At 46.6% G+C, this 15,421-nt stretch overlaps 1 protein-coding gene across 1 annotated transcript in view; it reads left to right on the forward strand.

The window, feature by feature from the left end:
• The window catches only part of CUX1 (cut like homeobox 1), a 347,958-nt gene that overhangs the window by 273,528 nt on the left and 59,009 nt on the right, over positions 1-15,421 (forward strand). Inside the window, exons 10-11 of the mRNA XM_036768125.1 lie at positions 260-364; positions 6,005-6,193. Of these exons, the coding sequence (XP_036624020.1) occupies positions 260-364; positions 6,005-6,193 (294 nt within the window). The remainder of the gene's footprint in view (positions 1-259; positions 365-6,004; positions 6,194-15,421) is intronic.

Below are 15,421 nucleotides of genomic sequence, written 5' to 3' on the forward strand. Positions count from 1 at the left end.
GGCCGAAGCATTAGTATCAGCAGGGGATTCCTTGCTCCTAGCGTTAAATTACTGTCATAATCGCTCAATTATTTCTTCCTTGTACTGTTTAAAATAAAAATCCATCACATTCTATGTTTTTTTCTAGCATTTATTAGGTTGAGTGTTTAGGAAAATCAATTATAGTCAGTCAGGCATGAATTGATGAATGTTCCTGTAATAATTGTCAGTTGTTAAACTGAACGTACTTTCTCTTTCCAACCCTTTTCATTTCCTTCAGAGGGCAGAGGTGGCTCAGAGAGAGGCAGAGACCTTAAGGGAACAACTCTCGTCAGCTAACAAATCTCTCCAGCTCGCCACGCAGATCCAGAAGGCGCCCGATGTGGTGAGAGAATATAATATTTACTGGCTCTTACAGGTTTCTAACATTCATGTGATTCGACGTCTGCAATTTATATTCGTGTCTAGGCTGGGTGGGGGGACGACATCTTTCCCTCTTCTGATTCTTATTTTGGAATTGATATTTTAAACTGAAACCAATTTATATTTTCAGGGAACATGATTTTAACCCGTTTACATTATAGGGGGCCGCTTATTGAGTCAGAAGGTCACACCCAAAGGAAAGAAATTTGTCGAGAGGCAAACATTTATCTTCACAGTCCAGAGAGAGTGTAGAAATATAAGATAATATGGTTATAGAAAAACAAATCAGCCTTTAGATTGGGCCTCTATTAATAAGATAGTAATATTTGTTTCAGCAAGTCTATAAGATGGAGGCCGTGGTGCTGAGGCCTTGTCAGAGTCACAAGAGGGCTGCCATCTTCTATAGCTGTTGGGATGGGATGTTTTTAATCAAACAAGTAAAATTTGGTCGTCTTTGTTTTCTTACGTTGATTGTGCCCATCCCCACTGAGAAATAGCTCCTAGTTTGCCAGGCAGACCAGAGATAATAAATAACAACCTTCCCTTATTTTCTCTAGTGGTTTGAGCTGAAGCTGATATATACAGCTTCTTCAAAAGCTGAATGTAAATCTTTGACCCTCCGCTTAATCAGTTTGTCAGTTTCCTGATTTTTCTAAGATTTCTAAAAATTTCTAAAGTAGCTGTTCCCTAGAAATCTGATTCATTTGGGTCTTGACCAGGTTGACTCCAGAGGGTTGGTTTCACAAATACATGAGTTTGTGTAGACCTTCACACTTTTAGGGTCTTCATTTTGACTAATTCTTTCTCCCAAACCACCCACCCTCACAAACCCCCCCCAAAAAAAAAAGAAGAAGGAAATTGGCTTCTGTACTAAAACAATAAAATCAGACCAAAGGTCAGGACTGAGTGAGGCCATGCAGTGGAAGTCATAAGTTCAAGGCCCAGTCTATGTCCTTGGACAAGACCTTCAGCCTCCTGCACCTGTGTCCTACTCTGTAACATGCATGTATTGAATGAAAATATTGTTAAAGTCTCTTCCAGCTCTAAGATTATATAATTAGTTTGGAATGAGTTGGAGTGGCCAAATGGAGAAAGCACTCAACTTTGAATCTCAAAGACCCAGATTCCAATCCCAGCACAGGTACCTGCTATGTGACCCAGAACAAGTTATATGACCTCCCTAGGCCTCAGTTTCTTCATGTGCAAAATGAGGGGGTCAGGCTGGATGGTTGTTGAGGTCCTCTCTGTCAGCCCTAGATCGGTGATCCTGTGAAAAAGGCTTTATTTCTCATTTAATAATAATAGAATTAATTATTTATAAGTGTATATATAATACATAATTATATATAATAAAATAATATTAATAATTAAATATTACCTATAATTTTATAACTATGTAATTAACATGAATAGAATTAATAATAACAAAAACAATAATAGCTAGCCTGTATATAATTCTTTAAGGTTTGCAATGGACTTTATGCTATCTCATTTGATACCCTCAGCAATCCTATAAGTTTATACCCATTTTACAGAAAAGGAAACAGAGAGTGAGGCAGATCAGGAGACTGAAGTGCAGTCGTGTGGCCCAGGGCAAGTCCCTTTTAAGCCACTCTATTCTCCTCTGTGGAAAATGAGGAGGATCACTGCCCCTGCCTCACAGGTTGTTGTCCTCTCAGTGTCAGCCATTATTATTGTTGTTCTTAGAGTCATAAGTTGAGCCTGGATCTTTTCAGTACTTCCTGCACTTCACTATAATGTCAACCTGTGTCCTGGAAGTTAAAATGTCTTTGGATATAGAATATTTTGTAGAACAAGATATTTTTGTGGTTACATCATACCTAGAAAAGCATCTTTGGTATCCTCCTGAGGCATAATTTTAACTGAAATTTGACTCTGGCACCAAAAGGGATGGGGAGAAAAAGACTAAGGTACATATTGATGGGATAAGTTATATAGGTGGGGGAAAGGTTTCCGAGGCTTACAGTTATTTAATTATTTTAAACTCACTGTTCTGTTGACAGCAGCATCTCCTTCCCAAGAAAGAGCAGAGGCCTTAGATGTCAGGTGCCCCCTTTTTACTCTGAGTCTCTCTATGATACGAGTGTTCCTAAATTTTCCCAGAAGCTCCTTCCTGAATCCACTGAGATCCCCCTTGGTATCTGGGAGATGCCAATCTTCCCCTGTGTGGGGCCAGTGTCTTAAATGCTTTGATTCAGAACTCTTTCTTGAGCCAATCCCCAGCATTGTTTCAGAAACATTTTGAGAAGGGGAAGTTGAGGCCCATAGTTATATGACTGGTAAGGGAGCTAGAACTCAAGTCTTGTGCTCAAAAGCTAAATGAGCCCAGTTATCACAAGATGTTGTGTGACGTCACACACCGTGATAATTATTCCTTTCATCCTGTTGTCCTTTCACTTGACAAGTGTTCCCTGATCGCCTGCTGGGTCCAAGGCCCTGGGTGGGAGGGGACAACAGAAGAGCAAGAAAATCTTCCTGTTCTCTTCCCTATTAGAACTGCAGTACCTTGAGGGCAGGGACTGTTTCCAGAGGAGGAGAAAGAGAGAGACAGAAACAGAGACAGAGAGCTGGGATTGTCTCACTTTTCACTTCTTTGGTGTTTTGCCCGTAGAAAGCACTTGGTAAATGTTTTTTCATTAATGCGTACGTTCAGTGTCTCACTCAGTGACTGGTACACAGTAAGTGCTTAATAAATGCTTGTCATTAGATCGGTGATCGAATGGGATTCATGGTAGGGAGGTGAAGAGCAAAGGGTTAAATAGGGGAGGAGAAACTAGTCTTACATTAAACCGAGAGGGAAGACTTGAATTGAGACTCACATTCTTGGATGGTTTCGATGGTTTTCTTTCTCTCCATGATAAAAATGAAGATTTAACACTCAGCACTTTCAGTTACTTGACTCATCTGACTCTGTCCCAGTCTTACTTTAAAATCAAGTTTTCCCTTGGTTTTTAATAGCCCTTTAGCATCCCACTCCTTGGATAGGAAAAGGAGCAGAGGATGGCTTATCAATAGAGCATTCTCTGACATGCCTGGAGATGTGACTGTCTGCATGTGGACTGACATGTAGGAGAACCTGCCTGTGCCCAGAGACAGACAGAGGCCATTCTCTTAAAGATGAACTAGAGATGAGAGTGCATGCACACACTGTCAGTCACTTGGGGGTCCTTAACGCCACCCATGGTTTTTCCCACCCTTTACAAACCCTCCCCTTTTTTGAGGCCTTGGAAAATGGACCTCTGGGTGCCGTTAGATCAGCTGCCTCCAGAGCTGGTCCATCATTCCTGTGTTTAGCTAGATCCCCAGTCATTCCTTTCACTTTCATCTTTTTAAGGGGCACTTCCATGGCCTGTTCTCACATGCTGGAAACCACGGCATTTGCAGCCCAGTGGCACAGCTCTGCTGGCTACTGTCTGTGCCAATCCCCATTGCTGTTTCCATCTCCCAGTTTGATCACTAAACATTCTCTGGTTGCTCTATGCATCTCTCACTATGTTGCTGCCAGCCGGGTTTCCTCCACTGCTCTTTGTGGTTTCATGAGGCCGTGGACATTGGCTAAGGACCTAATGCATCCAAGGCACTGATTTGCTCTCTCTGGTGATTTCTGGGCCTGTGGCCTTTCTAGTAGCTGTTTTCCATCAGTTACTCTTCTCTAAGAACTGGTCATAATCAGAGTCACTCTCTGTGCTTTTATCCGTTTTTCCCTCACCATTCTCAGCATTTTGTTTAAGCAGGTTTGTTCGCCTCTCCGCTTTTTCCCACTCAGGCCAGCGAACGCACTTTCCTTGATTCATTTCACACTCATTTGTACCTTCACTCCTGCAGTCCCCCAACCTAAATTGCTGACTTCTAAATATCCCCCACTTTCCAAGGCCTAGTTTAGGCTCCCAACTCTTAAATTAACCTTTCTCTAACTATTCTTGCCCACACTGTTCTCTGCCTTTTCTGAGCTCCTACTTCCCTTAGTTAATATCACACAGTTTATCCTTTAATAGTTAATCTATTCCCTAATGGTTGTATAATTACTTCTCTTAAGTTAGATTTGTGTCTGTAAGGAGACTTGAATTCCATTGAGGGCAGTGACATCTTATCCTTATCCTTCTCCAGCCCTCACGATGCCTAGAACAATGCTAAGCATATAGTGGACTCTCAGCAAATCATGTTTATTTGATCCACATTCAGTTTTCTGAATAGCAGCTGAATACTTTGAGCAAGTGTATAAAGAGTATTTCAGCAGTGCTCCTCACCAAAGAGAAAGTCAATCTCGATGACTAAGTGTAAGAAACCAAGAAAGAGATCTCATTAAGAATCCCTGGGCCCTTTTTCATCCTCTAGAACCCTGGAGGAAACAGGTTGTATTACATTATACAAATACAAATACGCATATCTAGCGGAGGGAGCCTCGGATACAACTTTTGAAAATCCAAGAGGAAGAATGCTGAATTTCTCAAGGGAAACACATCATAAATAGCTTTGCTGGCCAACTACCACCCACTACCAAGCTAAAAACATGGTGGCAACCTAATTAGCATATGACATTTCCTGCCTCCCTCCTTTTCCGTGCCAAAGTGAAACTCACTTGGAGAAGGCAGTCGTCTCTCTTCCTACTGGCTGTTTCTGCAGAGAAGGTTAGCTCCCAGGGGTGAACTTTTGGGACTGCGTAAGCCAGCCTCCGCACTGCCATCTCCATACCCTGGTGACAGGCCCTGCTGCCTCCTGACCAGTTACTATGCTTTGAATGTTTTCTATAAATACTCTTCAGATGGTTTGGTAGTGATGATAGTGTTCATTTTTTAAATGTCTGTTTATCTGGCTTAAAAAAAAATTACTGTGTCATTTTACGTGAGAAGCACCCTGAGTTTTCTCCTACGCAGGAACCTCTGATCTTTTAGCAAATTTTGGCTCTGATTATGTGCCACTGTGTAGGCTTCATTAGCTTACAAATAGTTCATTTAGAAATGGATCAGGAGGAGTCATTTTGACCTCTCTGAAAGGGTCTTGGATTGCATTCTGATGTGACAGAGGGCATCTAGGCCTGCTGAAACACTGGACCCTAGACTTTCTGCATGACGTCAGGCCTGTCACTTCCCCCAAGCCATTGTTCTCAATTGGAAAATGAGGAGAATCAACTAGATCGATCATTCAGTGGATCTATTAAGTACCTACTTCATGCCAGGCCCTGTGCTAACCTCTGGGGATACAAAGAAAGGCAAAAAGACCATCCTGGCCTCAAGGATCAAACACTCAATCCATAAGGATCCATTAAGTGGCCCCCTGGTGCTATAGAGAATGAAATAATCCCTCCTCACAAGGAGCTGCCATTCTATTGAATAATAGTGAAGATCTCTCCCAGCCTGAAAACTCACGCTCCTGTTTCAAATCTGAAATATTTAGTCAGTAAAATGCTGAATCTGTTTTACCCATCTCTAAGTCCCTCAACATGACCATCTTCTATGGTAACATGGTGGCTTTTCTGTCTAGTGGTTTTCCCCCATGACCAAGGCTTGATTCTCCTTCCCAGTTGACCCAGTGTCTTGACTGGAATCACTGCAGTTTTCATCATCTGCTTTATTCTTCCTAGGAGCAGGCGATAGAGGTACTGACCCGTTCCAGCTTGGAAGTTGAACTGGCTGCCAAAGAGCGGGAGATCGCCCAGCTTGTAGAAGATGTTCAGCGACTCCAGGCCAGCCTGACGAAGCTCCGAGAGAATTCAGCCAGCCAGATATCCCAGCTTGAGCAGCAACTGAGTGCCAAGAACAGCACACTCAAAGTAAGGACCCCTCTCACACCCAACAGTGCATCCTCCTCCCTTAGTGAAATCAGGACAATGGCTTTGGCCACGTGAGCTGCCATGATTCTGAGGTACACGGCAGTCTGGCCTAGTGGCAAATTAGTGGGGCCACTTCTGGACAGTGCAGGTCTAGATCACACAGCTTATACTCCTTTAGGAGAATGTGATGGTAAATTGATAGAATTAGTTATTGGAAGACTTTCTGGCTTTCCCATCAACTTGATGGAAGAGCTTTAAAGAAGTAGTCTTGGGGTCTTGGTTGTAGCTTCACTGAAGGTGGGAGAAAAAAAAAAAACAAAGAAAACCCCAAATCGTGTTTGTTAAGGGCCCTTAACCTTGCTAGGTTACTGTCCTTGCTAGGAGACTGTCCAAAGGTTCCATCTTAATTCCCCGTATCTGGAAAGGCACCAGTTAAATTTCACTCCAATTTTAAAGTCTTGTGTATGGATTGGGCTTCATTTTTCTTGGTTGGAGCTTCAGCCTCAGCATGCCTCTGAGAGGATGAACAGATTGAAAACTACAAAAGGTGCCTCTCTCAGAAGGCATAAGGGCACCTATCATTCAGAGGTGTCTTGGTTACCCCTCCCCAGAAGCGATGGGATTTCTCATACGGACTTGTGAAAGTGTGTGTGTGTGTGTGTGTGTGTGTGTGTGTGTGTGTGTGTGTGTGTGTATGTGTGTGTGTGTGTGTGGGAGGGGCTTGGATTCCTTTTGTGAGGCCATTTCTTTTTGGTTAAGAGGAGGTTTCATTGAGAAGGAGCATGGCTGGCCTGGACCTTCTGCAAACCAGCCGGTCCCAAAGGAGTGTGTCACAGCCCAGCAGGGGATGGCCCTGTTTGCTTGTAGGGTTTTTCCTTCTTGGAGGTTCTTCCATATGTTTGTGATTGGTCTCCCTGCCTGAAAAGCATGACCTGGCCTGGGTCTGAATCTCTTTTCCACAATTCCTTTCTGCTAGGTTGTTTTACCATATAGAACCAAAGAGAGCACAGTAAGGTTTTCCTAGGCTTCTGGGGCCTGCTTGGGAAAGTTTACAAAGAGGAGCCTGGTGGGAGGAGCAAGAGGTGATGGGGGCAGGGAGGCAGCGGGGGCCTTGTGGAGGGGCAGCCTTGCTTTGGGGAGATGAGCTGTCCTGTCCTAAATAGCCCACCGGCACTGAACCCTAGACATCTCCACCTAATGTTGTGATAATGCCGTATATGATATTGTCCATCATCATATTACAACCATATTAAAGGGCCAGTGGACCAGTCAGGTCCAGTGAAGCCCTGGTACTCCCGAGGCCCCAGGTGTTGATGCTGCTGTTCTCATGGAATCCCTTGCCAGTTATCCCCCCAATGGGCTGGGTTTGCCTTGGTCTGGACTAAATTGTCACTTTATAGTTTGATGATGAGTTTCATGAAATACGGCCAAACCAGCATTTTGTTATGACACACTGTTTGCAAAGTGACAAGTAGGCCCTGACCTCAAAGCGCTTCCATTCTCCTGCGGGGGTGAAACATAGAAAGAGATAAGTTTGTACTCAGTAATTTGAGGAGGGCACCGACCACTCGGGAGCAGAAAATGCTTCCCATATTCGTTCATGAGCTGAACCTTGAAGGACGCTAGGGATTCTGAGAGGCAGCAGTGAGGAGGGACGGTGCTCCAGGCATGGGGGATAGCCTGGGCAAAGGCTTGGAAGGAGATGGAGGTCCTTGTTGAAGGTGCAGCAGGTAGATGGGTTGGGTTGGCTCAGCACATGGAGTGTGCAAAGGACACCAACTGGGGAAGGGTTTAAATGCCAAGCTGTGGCATTTGTGTATTATCACAAGGCAATAATACTTAGGGAACCCCAGAAGTTTCTTGACCTGAGGGTTCCCTTGGTCAGACTTGTGTTTAAGGAAGATTCTTTAGGCGGCCCTTGGGATGGCAAGCCAGGGAAGGCCAGTTGAGGGTGGGGGGTGGGAGGAGTCCAGGCCCTGGGAGTGGACAGGAGGAGGGAGGATGTGGTAGGGCCTGAGGCACAAGGGAGAATGAGCCTGGGGGACCAGAAGGACCATGGAGATCCCTGCCCCCCTCCCCCTGGCTTAGCAAGCCAGTAAATGTCCCCCACCCTTGGCTGGAACTCAGGCTTCTCATTCCCTGTCTCCCATCTACTCACCCAGGGAGCGCCCTTGACGCTTGCCCTTCATCATGTTTGATTTCTAGATTCTGTCTAATTTTCTCATGTTGTGGCTGTTTCTGACCCTCACAATTACACTATGATTATATAATTTGCCTTTCTCGCCTTTGTTTCCATGACAGGGCCCAGCTCCAATACATTCCGTGGGATGCCCAGGGGACGGGGGCACTCGAGCCCTCACGCTTTTATTATACAGCAATTGTTCCCCAATCAGTTAGGATTTTAATGTTTGCCTTCACAAAAAAGTGAAACGCAGTTTCACAAATTAATGTTCTTTAACCGTATCTTGGGGGAATTCTTTAATACTGTGTGGTTAATGAAACAATCCCACACTATTCCTTCCAAAATTATTGCTCCCTCACCTCCATCTGATCTAATAATCCAAACATGTCCTCTAGTAACAAGACTTCTCTCATTTTAATTATCTTAACCCCTTGTCGCCAGGAATCGAGATTGCCCTGCTAGCAAACCCGAGCACAAGGCGTATTAGCCCTCACCAAATGAATGCGCCCAACTCTCTTACCCCAGAGGAGTGGGGTTAATTGAATAAGGTACCTTTGGAAGGGGTTTTTTTTTTCCCCAATGTGCACAATTCGTATTCTTAACTCCAATCCAGGCTAAGAGAGGACTTTTTTTATGAATGAGATCTTTCTGATTGGCATTGGGCTGCTTTGCTCATTAGGGCTAGATCAAGGGGTCTGATGCCAACACCTTCAAACAATCCACCACCACGCTTCATGCAGAGACAAAAAATGTACCAAGCTGCGTGCTGGAAAACTGGGAATTTAAAACAAAAATGAAGTAGCCCTTGTCTTCAAGGAGATTACATTCCAAAAAAATGGCTACAGCACCCACCAAAATAAATACAACATGAGATTATTGGAGAGGGCAGAGACCACCAGCAACCCCGGGGGTGAGGAAAGGCTGTCTGTAGGAGGTGGCACATGAGATGAGCCCTGACAGAAGCCAGCCAAGGATTCTAAGAGGAAGAGAGCACTGCAGGCCTGGGCAGGAGAGGGGGGTGGGGCGGGGAGCAGCCCAAGCCGAAACGCTGAGCCTGGTTAGGAAGAGACAGCTTGGCTGGAAAAAGAGTACATAGAATCAGTCGATAAGCATTAGGCACCTACTGTGTGCCAGGCACTGTGCCAAGCACTGGGGATACAAAAAGAGCAAAACATGGTCCCTGCCCTCAAGGAGCTTACAGTCTAACAGGGAGACAGCAACTAGCCATGTAAAGGAAAACAGGAAATATTTAGGAGGAAAGGCATAAGAATTGAGGTGGCTTGGGAAAGACTGGAGGGAGAGTGATCTCATCTGCAAAGGTAGGAGGCCTTCAGGCAGAGGGAGCCCAGAAGACTTGAGTGGCCAGGTTTAGGAAAATGACTTTGGCAACTGGGCGGAGAGCACAGATCAGAGAGGAGGGGGGCCAGGGAAGAGGCGGGAGAGAGTGGACAGGGGCTTCACAAGGGTCGGGCAGAGACAGGGAATCATGGGGCTTTTTTCCTTCTTTGTCATTGATTTCTTTTTGACGTGTTCTTCCATCCTGGGGGACACTGGTGCTATTGGTATAAACTGCTAGGAAGTGTGGCGTTGTCCTGACTCCAGATTGTCCCACCTGGAACCTGGAGCACTCCTGTTGTACACGTTTGGCAGCAGCCTTTGAGACAGACTCGTCGCTTTTGTCACAGTCACTGCTTGGGGCGCCTGAGTGCCCGGATTGGCTCTGATGTGCAGGACATTCATGTTTCTCCAGTTTGTTATTCTTAGACTCATTGCTTTGGTTTTTGGCTTGTTTATTTATTGTTTATTATCATATCATTTTATTTATTTTAGTAAACCCAATTTTAATTTCATTTACTTTAATATTTATCATAATTAATAATATTAACTGGCCTATCTTTAGCATTCTAAGGTTTTCAGAGAGCTTTGATGGGATTGGGCCCTGTCATTCCCTTATGACCGATGAGGAAACCACATCTGGCATGTATTAAGAGTCAAAGATGGGGCCTGGGCTCATCTGCTTTTATTGGTATGAGGAAGACAGAATGGCATAAGAGATGGGAGTCAGGAGGACCTGGGTTCAAATTCTGCTCACTAATTGTAGGACCCTGGACAAGTTGCTTACCTTCTCTGAGCCTTGGTTTTCCTGTCTGCAGAATGGGCTGAGGGCCACCACCCCCCACCCCCCCGTGTCTAGTTTGAAATCCATGATCCTGTGTCAGTCTGCAAAGAGCAGTGTCTTTGTGATGGGTGGACTCCTCCTTTTCCTCCATTCTGCTTCATCACACACTGTGAATGGTCTCTCCCCACATGGAACGTCAGTGCTTCCTCTGCACCATTCATCATACTTTAAAACAGGCTTAGAGATGAGGGACGCCTGGCCCGTAGGATGTCTGAGGAGCCATGGACAGGAGCAGTCTGTTCTGAGGCCATCTCTGTATTCGTTCTCAATGAAATGGGCCGAAGGGCCATGGAGAGGGGCTGTTTTTAGTACACAATATGACGTCTTCCAGCCAACAAGCATTTATTAAGCACCTACTATGTGCCAGGCACAGTGCTAAGCTCTACCAAAAAAAGAAAGAAGCCAGTTCCTGCCCTCCAGGAGCTTAGAGTCCAGTGGCAAACAACAGAGCTGCAGAGTGGAAAGAATCCGAGGGGACTTAGGAGCTGTGTGACCTGGGCCCATCACGTCCCTTCCCTGTAAAATGAAGGGGTTGGTGCAGATGCTCCCTGAGCGCCTTGCAGCTGCAGACCAAGGATCCGGCGGGCCTGAGCTCCATTTTTCAGGCTTTAAGCGAGCTCGCTCTTCACACCATGTCCCAGGATGCGTCTGGCCCCTCAGTCTGCCTTTTCATGAACAGGCAGCTCCCAGCATGAGCACACGTGACTCTGGGCTCCTTCTGGGTCAAGGAGGCTCCTGGGGGCCGAGCCAGGACCCAGTCATTGTTTAAAACGTTCCTTCCTTGAGAAAGCGTAACTTCCACGTAGGTGATTCCTGGCTGTCCTTTGGGGAACGGGGCTGGCGTCCACCATTGGGGAGCACACCTCCCCATTGGGAAGCAGGGCCCAGCACCTCGATTAGCCTTCCCGCCCTCTCCTCCTCTCCCCACTTTCTAATTATCTTTCCTTCCAGTTTAACACGTAGCCCTCTCACTCATCACCGATCCACACCAGAAAGAGCCACGGGAGCCACGGCCTGGGACGTGTGCGTGAAGCACCTCCGTGGCCCCCGCGATGGGCCCCCGCTGGGGTTACACCTTCTTATGTGCTCCACTGTTCACAAGGAGGGGGCCTTCTGGGCCTGTCCTCCTCCCGTTCTTGATGTGTGCGTCTCATCCTGGTGATTGAGTCTGTTGCTTACTTTGTGTCTGCCGCTTGGTCCGTTTTAACTTCACCAGGCAGGCTGCAAAACCCCATATTTTATGAGGCAGCCGGTTGGCACAGTGGGTAGAGCATTAGTTTGGGAATCAGGAGGCCCTGAGTTTGAATTCTGCCTGGGTAAGTCCTTTTATTTCCCTGTGCCTGGGTTTCCTCTACTGTGAAATGACAGTATGAGATTTGGTCACCTCTGTGATCCCGCAAAAGGGCAGCATGATGTCATGGGCCCAGCCAGAATCTGACCCGGCCAGGCTGTCTCTGAGCCTGTTGGTGCCCTGGGCCAGCTCAGTGACCCTGCCTGGGCACAGGTCCGCATGTCCAGCCCCTGGCCCTTTCCTATGACCTAATATGAACAGAAATTCATTGCCCTCTGAATACCCACATTTTCTTTCTCCAAACTAATGATTTAATATTTATAAGGTGATAGACTCCTGTCTGCTAAAGTTTAGCAAAATTCGTAGGGACTTATTGGAGATAAAACCCATTTTTAAAAGGTGTGCGGCTGTCTCCTTCAAGAGTAATTATTGGCCATCCCGTCTCCTGAGAGAAGATAGTCATAAACTCCATGCTAAGGCTGTGCCTGCCCTGCCCAGGCCGCACAGAAGCATCAGCCCTCTGGTTGTGTCATCTGGGCACTTCTTAGGCTCGGATGAGTTAAGTTGTCAGAGATTTCCAAGGAGGGCTTTAGCTTCTCCTGAAAGCCAATTTCCAATTTCCCTTCTCTGACAGCAGCCCTTTCCTCAAAAACACACATTTGCTGCATGACCCTGGGTAAATCCCTTAACATCTGTGTGCCTCTAACCTCTTCTGTAAAATAGGATAATGATAGCACCTTCCAAGGAGATTGGGAAGATCGCGTGAGATCATGTTTGTGAAGCGTTCTTTAAATCTCAAAGCTCTGTGTAAATTCCTTCCTCCCTGCCCTGGGAGGCCTCTTCTGTCGTGTCCTGCAGCCATGAGCCCCAGAATCTCGAGTCCATCCCAGTAACTCTGGGTAACCCAGCATCTTAGCCCTCCCCACTCTGGGAGGCCCCAGGGAGAGGATGAAATAATCACTTTTTTATGAACACCTTCTGTGAAGCTTTTGTAGGCTAATGAATCCTCGCTCTATTTAATTATAACTGAAATCAGCATTATAATCTATACATTTGGCAGGAAGGGTTGAAAAGGAGCTAAAATAGAGCAACTTCATGCAAAAGGAGATGTGCAATAAACTACAAGAAAAGGCTGTTTAAATAAGTGGCCTCAGTGTGTTTGGCTTCAGAACTACCGGCTTTCTTTGAGGTGAATGAGGAGGTTAGAGCAGCTGGAAAATTAGGACTCTACTGTGATGGGCCTGATGGGGCAGGGGCTCCTTTCCTGTTCCCAAACAGAGGTCAGTGGGAGCTTCTTAGGGAGGAACCAGAAGAAGGACCCTGGAAGCTCTGCCGGTGGAAACACTTCAGACATTCAGAAATCCAAGCCTAAGGACACCTGATGTTGGCTTGTTCAGGGCGGCCTCCTGGGGCTTTTTAGAAGCTGTGGGGGTCAGGCAGAAAGAGCCAGTGGCCCTGCAGATGAATCCTGCCTCTGCCACTCACCAGCCACTGACCGGGCCCAGATATTCATCCTCTCTGATCTTGGTTTCCTCAGCTGGAAAATGGAAGCCTTGGACTTGATGGCCTCCAAGGGACCCCTTCTGGCCCTACTCTGTCTTGGCATCCTCTGCATGGGAGGAGTATAAAGGGGCATGAGGGACTTTTAATGAGAACCCTCATGAAGAACATGGTGTCTCTTGTTGATAGATCTGGAGTCAGAGACATTGACTCTGGCCAAGAGACAACTGGCCAAGATTCCCAGCCATGGTTTGTGTGGCAGCTTGAAAGGATTGAAGGCCATGAACAGTGTCCTAAGTGCCGTGTTCCCTCTCTTCTCCCTGGTCAACTCTAGTTCCAGCTCAATGGCCATCTGTAGAGCTTGTCCCAGATATGGGTAACAGTGCGCCAGCCAACGGATTGGCCATTCACCTGCATGTTAGGACCTGGAGAGTAGACAAAGGTGGGAAGGGAGAGAGGGAAGGAAAGAAAGGCTCACTCCAGATTCAGTGGCCCTAAACTTAAGTCAGAAAGCCTCCCCAAGTGTAGCCTGATCATACCCATTCCCTCTGAGCCACAAAAGGTCACTGTTGTGTCCACTCCCAAGAAAGAATGACCTAGATCCTCTTGTACACAGACTGCATTGGGAGGGTGTAGCATGAGATAAGACACAAGAGAGAGGTGGCAGCCAGTTTGTAAAGAGTTTCAAGGCCAAATGGAGGAGTTTTTATTTGACCCTTGGGGTTGGGAGCCTCTGGAGTTCACTGAGCCCCTAGGGGAGTGATGTGCTCTTCAAGAAAAACTGCTTGGGCAACTTGGCTTCTCCAAGTGTGGTCTGTGGACTTCCAAGAGGCCCCAGGACTCTCCCAAAGGGTCTATGAAGTCAAAACTCTTTTCAAAACAGTATTAAGATGTTTAATTCTTAATGTGTGAATAGCAATAGGTATAATCCACAGAGACAGTTCTTGGGAAGGATCCTGAAGCATTTTTAAGAATGTTAAGGCATCCCTAAGACCAAAAACCTTGAGAATTGCTGACCCAAAGCAGTGGTCTCTAAAGTGGGGTCTGGGAGCCCAAGATCAGGTTGTATCCCACCCTCCCGTAACCTCCAGTCATGGGGCTACACCTGCTCAGTTTCCCTGGTGCTCCCCCATTGCATTCCTCTGCTGTCGAAGCTCTCGGCCTTCTTCCTTTCTTGGAGCAGCATTGACCCTTCGAGGTATCTGAACACCCAGAGCAGCAGGAACGTGGATGCCACTGGTAGCCCCCCCACCTCCAGATCCCTTGTGGTGGAAGCCCAAGGCACAGGCTCAGGGCAGCAACTCGTAAGATCTCACTCTCAGTTTTGTGTGGAATAGAAGCTGAGTGAGCAGCTGTGGGTGAGCCACATTCTCTTCCACCCCAAACCGTGGATTGTCCAACCTTCCCAGGTCCTGTCAGGGGGCCCAGCCGCCTTCTAGCCCCTGGTTCTCAGCCTCAGGGTCATCCTTACCTCTTCTCTCTCCCTCTACCAACATCCCTTGTTTTCACATATCCCTTTTCCTCCACTTTTTCGAGAATCCCCTTCATGCAGGCTCCCATCACCTGGTGCCTGGACTGCTTCAGTGACTTCCTGGTCTCTCCTTGCTCCAGTGGATCCATCCTCCACTCAAATCTCCAGGGCCTTCCTATGGCTGTAGGATCAATCATTTCATTTAATCTCATTGTTTTCAAAATGTTGATATCTTGTGTAGATTTTATAATGCAGATCATCATTAGTACAGTGGTGCTTTGTGCAATTTATAAAGAAATAGATGTATTTTGGGGGCACAGGCTCAAATTTTTACTGACCAGGGAGCAATGTCAGGAAAGTCTAGAGACCACTGATCTAGAGGATACCTTTGAGCCACCTCATGTGCGGTCCCGACCTCACTTACTTTACACTCGTTCTGTTTGCCAGTTGTGCCTGGCCCCAGACTCATCCTGCCCACTCACCTCTGTGCACTGGCAGAGACTGCTCTCTGTATTCCTCCCTGTTGGAATCTGGCCTGTACCCTCAGGTGCCACATCCTTCGTAAGGCCTTCCCCATGTGGTGATGCCTGCCCATCTCTCTCTTT

Source organism: Trichosurus vulpecula, chromosome 7, assembly GCF_011100635.1.
Source record: "Trichosurus vulpecula isolate mTriVul1 chromosome 7, mTriVul1.pri, whole genome shotgun sequence".
Lineage (NCBI taxonomy): Eukaryota > Metazoa > Chordata > Mammalia > Diprotodontia > Phalangeridae > Trichosurus > Trichosurus vulpecula.